The sequence below is a fragment of the Vespula pensylvanica genome, chromosome 2 (assembly GCF_014466175.1).
Source record: "Vespula pensylvanica isolate Volc-1 chromosome 2, ASM1446617v1, whole genome shotgun sequence".
In the NCBI taxonomy this organism is placed as follows: domain Eukaryota; kingdom Metazoa; phylum Arthropoda; class Insecta; order Hymenoptera; family Vespidae; genus Vespula; species Vespula pensylvanica.
In genome coordinates this window covers 725,574-733,073 of record NC_057686.1, presented here as the reverse complement: position 1 = coordinate 733,073, position 7,500 = coordinate 725,574, and the positions used below count along the sequence as shown (strand labels likewise).

The 7,500-nt window shown below is 37.2% G+C and overlaps 1 protein-coding gene and 1 long non-coding RNA gene across 3 annotated transcripts in view; one reads left to right on the top strand and one right to left on the bottom strand.

The window, feature by feature from the left end:
• LOC122627367 (cyclic AMP-dependent transcription factor ATF-2) overlaps positions 1-1,601 on the top strand; it is a 2,583-nt gene extending 982 nt beyond the window's left edge. The window contains exons 4-7 of one of the 2 annotated variants that reach the window (XM_043808451.1): positions 1-182; positions 266-506; positions 601-943; positions 1,102-1,601. The exon at positions 1-182 is cut by the window's left edge and continues 150 nt beyond it. In XM_043808451.1, the coding sequence (XP_043664386.1) occupies positions 1-182; positions 266-506; positions 601-943; positions 1,102-1,538 (1,203 nt within the window). In that variant the 3' untranslated portion in view covers positions 1,539-1,601. Of the gene's footprint in view, positions 183-265; positions 507-591; positions 944-1,101 lie in introns of both variants that reach the window. The other variant, XM_043808449.1, reaches the window with a different exon arrangement.
• Positions 1,602-3,071: 1,470 nt separating this feature from the next.
• The window catches only part of LOC122627369, a 69,980-nt gene continuing 65,551 nt past the window's right edge, over positions 3,072-7,500 (bottom strand). The window contains exon 3 of the long non-coding RNA XR_006326843.1: positions 3,072-3,204. This is a non-coding gene — a long non-coding RNA (uncharacterized LOC122627369). The remainder of the gene's footprint in view (positions 3,205-7,500) is intronic.

The following is a 7,500-nucleotide window of genomic DNA, read 5'->3' as shown; positions in this document are numbered from 1 at the left end:
TCTTCCGTGGAAACGCAAACGTGTTCCGATTTAAATTTACATTTAAGCGAGTCTCATCTTATGAAGGAGAATACGCTTACATCTTCCAAAACCACGGCTCTGCACGCAGAGAGTATTGTTCTGCAACATTTAAACGTGTCCGTCACTCCTAAAAAGATACCTCTACAATCTTCTTCGAAATTGTAAGGAACGGTTCCTTTCCAAACCTTTTTTTCTATGACAGAGCTACGATTAATAATGCTATTAATTGAAACGTTTCATAAAGATCTATAAATGGGGAAGAGGTCGAATTACTGTTGAAAACAGCGGATGGTAAATTGATGCAACTTTCTGCCAATCCAATATGCGAATCTTCCCAAGCGTCCGGCTTATCTCCTTCCCAGGTTTCTACCATCGAACACACAAGACAACAAAGCGTACTCGTGAGATCTGAATTTCCTCGTAACGTGGTACCGGTTATAGAACCAAACAAAGCTCTGTCCTCCAAAATGACTTTTGCAAAAATGGTAACGCGTTATCCTTTTTTATTAAAAAAAAAAAAAAATTAATATTAACCAAGTTAATAAAGTTATACGCTTTATTTAAATACAGAAATTACAGCAGGTTCTAACGAAAAAGGTAAACGCTATCGAAAACGAGAAATCTCCCGAAGCAATAATAAAACAAAATAGCACTTCTCAACCTTATGAAAAGGAAAATCCAAACGAGAGCATCGATCAGCATAAAAAGAAAGAGCTTCTCGAACGTAATCGTGCTAGTTCGATGCGTGCCAGAGCGAAACGGAAAGCATGGATTCAACATTTACAAAAAACCGTGACTAACGTTAACGAAACTAACGCAGCTTTGCAATTGGAAGTAAAAGCCTTGCGTAACGAATTGACGAGATTGAAGACTCTCTTACTCGCTCACAAGGACTGTCCAATAACGAAAGAGATGGAAAAAGGTATGGGGGGAGTTGATGAAAAAAAAAGAAAAGAAATTTCAATCTCCATTACAATCTATCAAATTTCAATTCCTTATTTTTAATGATTAAGAAAATGTTTATTTTTCTTTCTTTCTTTATATATATATATATATATTTTTTTTATATTTTATTCCCAGGCAATGGCGTAGTACTAGGAACTAAAATAATATCGGTGAATACCGATTCGATTGATACTGCGGGATCAGCTAATAATACTCCTCCGATAAAAGCCTTGACAACTTTTGTTCCGGACGTATCGACAAAAAAATTGACCTCGACAACGAAAAATCCAATAATATTGCCGAAGGTCGTTGAACGTCCCGTAACAACGACACCCATTATCACGAGCGGAACTATCGTAAAAAATATCCCTGCGATTAAGTTAGTCGAGGTAACGCATTTTATAGCGGAAAAGGACAACGAGGCGAAACAGCAGCAAATCATGATCGTACAAAGTCCAACCATTAGAAGATCGGACGAGACGATGCAACAGCCAAGGAGAAAGATCATACGACTGAATCCTAATTACGAGATTAGGCAAACCACGTCGAAAATAACAACGACGACAACGTGAACATATCAACTAAATATTAAATATCGAGTGAATGTTTCTTTATTTTTTCTTTTTGAATCTTTTTTTTTTTTTTCTTTTTTCTCTATAAACAAATTCCAAAGCTATTTAATTCGTTATTATTTTAAAGTGAACTCTCGCGAAGGACGAAGAGAGGAAGGAGAGACGTACGTGTGTGTGTGTGTATGTGTATATAAGCTTTGTATATAATATTTACTTAGTTTATTAAATTAACATCGAGAGACTTTCTCTGATCGTTATTAGAGAGTGCATTATATCAACACACAGTGTGCCTGAACTAAACTACTCTTGTAAATATTTTAACTATGCATCTCTGATATAGCCTGGTAGCGTAGAAGTTGTTAAGTATTGAGATACAATTCTCTTACTACGTGAAACAACAAAATCATTCGTACGATATTTAAACCAACTGCTGCTTCGTAGAAATTCTCTCTCGGGAAAGAGAGAGAGAGAGAGAGACGTGAAGGACAAAGATATATATATAAGTATTTTTTTTACATACATTTATTTATTATAAATAAAAAATATTAGACATCATTTCGAAAAAATATTCATCGAATTTTATTTATTATTAAACCCTCTTAATCTATAACAACAATAACATTAATACTAATATTAATATTAATATTAATATTAATAATAATAATGATGATGATGATAACGTAATAAATTAACAATAGTAAATATAGTAACAAAGTTTTCAACGATCGAAAATTCCTTGTTAACGATCGCATTTAATAACAAATCTCCTTGACAAAAAAAAATACACAGAGAAGAAGAGACAAGGAAATTCACTAAGTATAAGCAGGATGAGACGGATAGACAGAGAAATAGAACGAAATATCACAGAGAGAAACAGTCTGCCTGTCTCTTTACATAGTTTTAAGGGAGCATTGTCCTTTTCGTTGAAACTTTGCAAATCGCTTGTTAATAAGTATGATAAGTACGACTAAATGTATTTCGAAAGTTTTACTTTCAGAGAAATCATCTATAATCGTTTAGAAGGACAAAGAGAATAATACTTTATTCTTCTCATTGTTAAGTTGTTTCAGCTGAATGATAGACAATGAACAAAATAAAATGAAAAGTAAAATAAAATAAAAAATTAAGAGATTAACGCGTACAGAAAAATATAACAGACAGACAGAGAAAAACAAAGAGAGAAAGAGAATATAAATTATACATATATATATATATATCTCTCTCTCTTGTTCCTTGTTAACTAGATTTAACTTCGTCCTTCTTCATGGTGTTGTACGTGTCCTGTGCGTATTAATTAGTCTTTCTTCGTCCAATCGCGACGAAGAGGAGGAAGATACGAAGAAGCACGCGCATGGCGCCATTTTACAAAAAGAAGGGGAGAGAAAGAGAGTAAAGCAGGAGTCCTCTTCGAATTTCTCTGTTCACGATGATTCTGTGACCCTCGGGCCCTTATCAGTTCTCCGTCCAGTCGTTTAACGATTGTACACCGGACAGGAGAATGATAAGGGGCTTTGGGCACGCGTTTTATTTCCCAAACGAACCGCAACACGTAAAAAACCGGAAAGAACCCGAAGCTGCGTAGATGTGCGTGTACGTTTCTCTCTCTCTCACATCGACGACGATTATGACGAATCCAACTATTCCTTCCTCGTGCTGCTGCTGGAACCTGTAAAAAAGAAAAAAGAAAAGAACGACGAAATCGAATGAAATATCGAATTGATTTAGTTATTATTATTTTTGTTTTCTTTTTGTTGTAGAGTACGATCTTTGATTTCTTGTATTTTTATCTTGTTATTAAAAATTTTACCCGTTCGTAGGATAATTTCAAGAGGGACAAAGTGATTCTCTCTCTCTCTCTCTCTTTCTGTTTCTGTATCTCTCAATGATATATTACCGTAACTCACGTTCAAAGCATAAGGTACCAGCTGAGCGTGTGTGAGTGAGTGACGAGTGAGTGAGTGAGTGAGTGAGTGAGAGAGAGGAGACATCTATCGTATTATCGGTTACTTTGTAAATATTGTCAATGTCTTTCCTATATACAGATAAGACGCGTAGCCGATAACAGTAAATAAACGAACGTAGGTTTACGTGCATACGTAAACGTGTATTCGAATTTCAGGAAATTCTCCCTCAAATATATAATCAAACAATGTACATAACCTACGTAACGTTCTCTCTCTCTCTCTCTCTCTCTCTCTCTCTCTCTCTCTCTCTCTCTCTCTCTCTCTCTCTCTCTCTCTCTCTCTCTCTCTCTCTCTCTCTCTCTCTCTTTCGTCTTTATCGATAACATTTTTTTCAAAACGCTATCGGTAAAACAGTTTTTATAATATTGTTATTTTATAATGTGTGTATATATATATATATTTTTTATTCACTCTTATTTTCTCGTTTACTCTATCTTTCTCTCTTTCTCTCTTGAGAACGATGTAGTCAGGTCGCCATGGGTCAAGCGTACGAAAATAGAACGACGTACGGGTGCAGGTGCCCGAATTTTACATCCCTGAGATACACACACACGTAGAACATGTATGTGTGTTTGGGAAAGAGAGAGAAAGAGCGAGAACGAGAGAGAAAGAGAGAGAGAGAGAGAGAGAGAAGAAACTTATACGAATCTCACGAAAATTTAATGTGGCCTAGACAGCAGCAGCAGCAGCAGCAGCAACAGCAGTAGTAGTAGTACTAGTATATTAGTACTAACAGTAGTAGTAGTAATAACACTACTAATAATTATTTAGTAACAATAGTCTAGTAGTAACAATACTAGTAATAATATTATTGATAATAATAGATGCATCAAAGAGAGTATCGTTGTTCGCGAGAATATCAAAGACAAAGATCAATTAAATGGTATTATTATTCAGCGTGAATCTTATCGTAAAGGACACCACCACCAGCACTATCATCATCGTCATTACTTCCACCATCATCATCAACCACCACCACTACCACTACCACTACTATCACCATTAGTGCAGAAGCTACGTTGTCGCTGGTTTAAAGTGATAAAAATGATTCGAAGCGTGACGTCATTCGTTCGTGAAACATCTCTTGTCGAAAATCTATAATGAGTACACTAGTAGAACGATGATCCGTACTTTCTCTCCGTTTGTCTGTCTATTTCTGCAAATACTGAAATCGACCGACCTTATTTTTATAACCGTACGAAATCTTTCAAAATGGCGAACTTGGTACGTACACGTACGTTCGCGAAAAATCTCATTCTTAATACAGAATAAGGGAATGGAAAGTAACGTTGGATGTGCAAAAGTTTCTAGGTGATATCGAAAATCGATTGCTCTTAATTTTCAAGAATATTTTCGGCCCAATATTTCTCTCTTTCTCTCTTTTTTTAGATGGTCCAACTTGGGAACAAAGCTTCGAAAACTTTCGAATCGCTCGATACAAGTTCGATACACCGAACGTTTTTAAACGACGTTTTCAATGGATTTCGAAAGAAGAAAAAAAAAAAGAAAGAGAATTCGTTCGATTTTACAGAACAAAACGAGATCGGTTTTTCGAGACATTGTAAATCGTGTTGATCGACGAAGAGAGAAAGAGAGAGAGGGAGAGAAGAAGAGGGAGCTTCGAGGTGGAAGAGAGAAAGTTACGAATCACCTGATAAAAGATCAGGAAAACCGATTTCAAAGGGAATATTACAACCGTTAGTCGTTGAACGATAGGATATATCGGTACAAACGATTATTCGAAACAGTTCAGTGCTCATTCGAAAAGCTCAAAGAGTGGTATAGTATCATTTTTTCTCTTTCTCTCCCTAACACGGTCTTTCGGACAAGAGAACATCGCTTTTTACGAAGAGATAGCCCTTCCTCCCTTACACGGCAGAGCGTAGAGAGAAAACTCGTTGTAGACGAGTCAAACCAAACCTCGTATCGGCCGATAAACACGCACGAAATCGTCAAACGCATCTCTCTTTCTCTTTTTCCCTCTTTCCCTATCTACCTATCTGGTCATATCGAATTCGAGATGAGAGAGAACAACGAAAAGTTTTTGGGTGTACGTATATACGAGCATATAGCGTGCGTGTATATATATATATATAGAATTCAATTCCAAAATGTATGAAATTTAACAATCTAAAAGACCTGATAATGATGATGATGATAATAGTAGTAGTGGTAGTAAGAGTAATAAAATAAAAAAAGATGGGTGTCAGTAACCATTACGATTTATGACCGACGATTTCGTACCTATCGGTAAGTGCGTAGCCGATTGTTACCGACCGAGTAACGCGGTTAGAAAAAATCCGCAGAATTTCCAACTTTTTTCTAACCTCTCCCTCCTTCCTTCTCTTTCTTTCTCCCTTTCTCCAAAATATGCTAAACAATAATAAATCTTGTAATAGTTATTTAGAAACGGTCTACTTAATTATTTCGAAGATATATTCGAGCGTAAACAAGGCGTATATACGGATGAATAATTCGATCTCATTATTGCGCGAGCTACGTAAAGTAAGAGTATTGGAAAAAGGAAATGAGGAGACGAGAAAGGTGCGAAGCGTTCTTCGAGGAAAGAAAAAAAAAAAAAGAAAGAAAGAAAGGAACAGAATAAATAAATAATAGCAAAAAAAGAAGATTAAGAAGAAGAAAAGAAAAGAAAAGAAAAGAAAAGAAAAAAGCAGAAAAAGTTGACTCTCATCGAGAGAGACAGAGAGAGAGAAAAAGAAAGAGTAAGAGAGAACGTGGTCGTCGTCGCGTCTTCTAACGATGTTTCCGACGTAAACGTTCGTCGGGGGCGGTAACCGGCTTATCTCCTTCTCGGAAACCGCCAAGAAGCTGCCAGCAACCCTACCAGCTCTACTAGCCCTACCAACCCTACCAACCCTACCACCACCATCGTTCTTTCTCTACCTTTTCTACCCTTACCAACACATCTATACACACTCTCTTTTGCTTTGCAACGGAAAGGTAAAACCATTGAAAGAGAGAAAGAGAAAGAGAAAAAGAGAGAGAGAGAGAGAGAGAGAGAGAGGACTCGCGCACGAATAACTCACGCGATCCTTTTTTTTCCTTGTTGTTGTTTCCTTCACAGTCTTTTTCTCATTTCCAACGTATTTTTCATTCTGTTTCTCTCTCTCTCTCTCTCTTATTCCGTAAAAGAGAGAAAAATAATCACGCGTTTTCCTAATTCAAAAGAACGAGTTTCGTGGCTCGTGTATCACCGCGATACGAACCTCCTTATCTTCTTTCTCTCTTTCTCTCACACTTACTCTCAGTTTCTCCTTTCTCTCTCTCTTTCTTTCTTTCTTTCTTTCTTTCACTCTCTTTCTCGCTCCCACAGAGAGCCAATTTCCGTGGCAATACATCGAGGAAACGTTAGCGAGGGAGACGAACCACCACCATCGACCGACTATATTTATACCCAACGTCGAGAAAAGCCGCGTCTCAAACCAACCCTCCCTCCCTCCCGCCCGCCCTTCTCTACCTCCCATCTTTCTCTTTCCTTCTCCACCGTCTTCTCTCCACTCCTCTCCGCTCAACTCCACTCTACTCCACTTCACTCCTCTCTTCTCCTCTTTTCTCTCCTTCTTTCAACCGCATCGTTCGTCCTGCTTCGCGATTTGCACCGTGAAATTCTTCTCGTCTCGAGAAACAGCTCTGAAAGGTAAAAGAAAGAAAAAGAGAGAGAGAGAGAGAGAGAGAGAGAGAAAGAGAGAGAGAGAGAGAGATCACCAGCACCTTCTCTCTCTATTTTTCTTTTTTTTTTTTTTCTTTGTCGATCTACACATAAATCTATCAATCTATCTGTCCGTCCGTCCGTTTGTCTTCTTTTACTCCACACTCTTTTTCTCTTTTCCTTTTCTTTTCTTTTTTCTATTTTCAATAACTCGAACGAAAATTCTGTACAGCAACAGTAACAGCAGCAGCAGCAAACTACTATCAGGATCGACCGACCAACACAATATTCATGTTCTTCCTTGAACAATAATATCTCTCTCCGTATT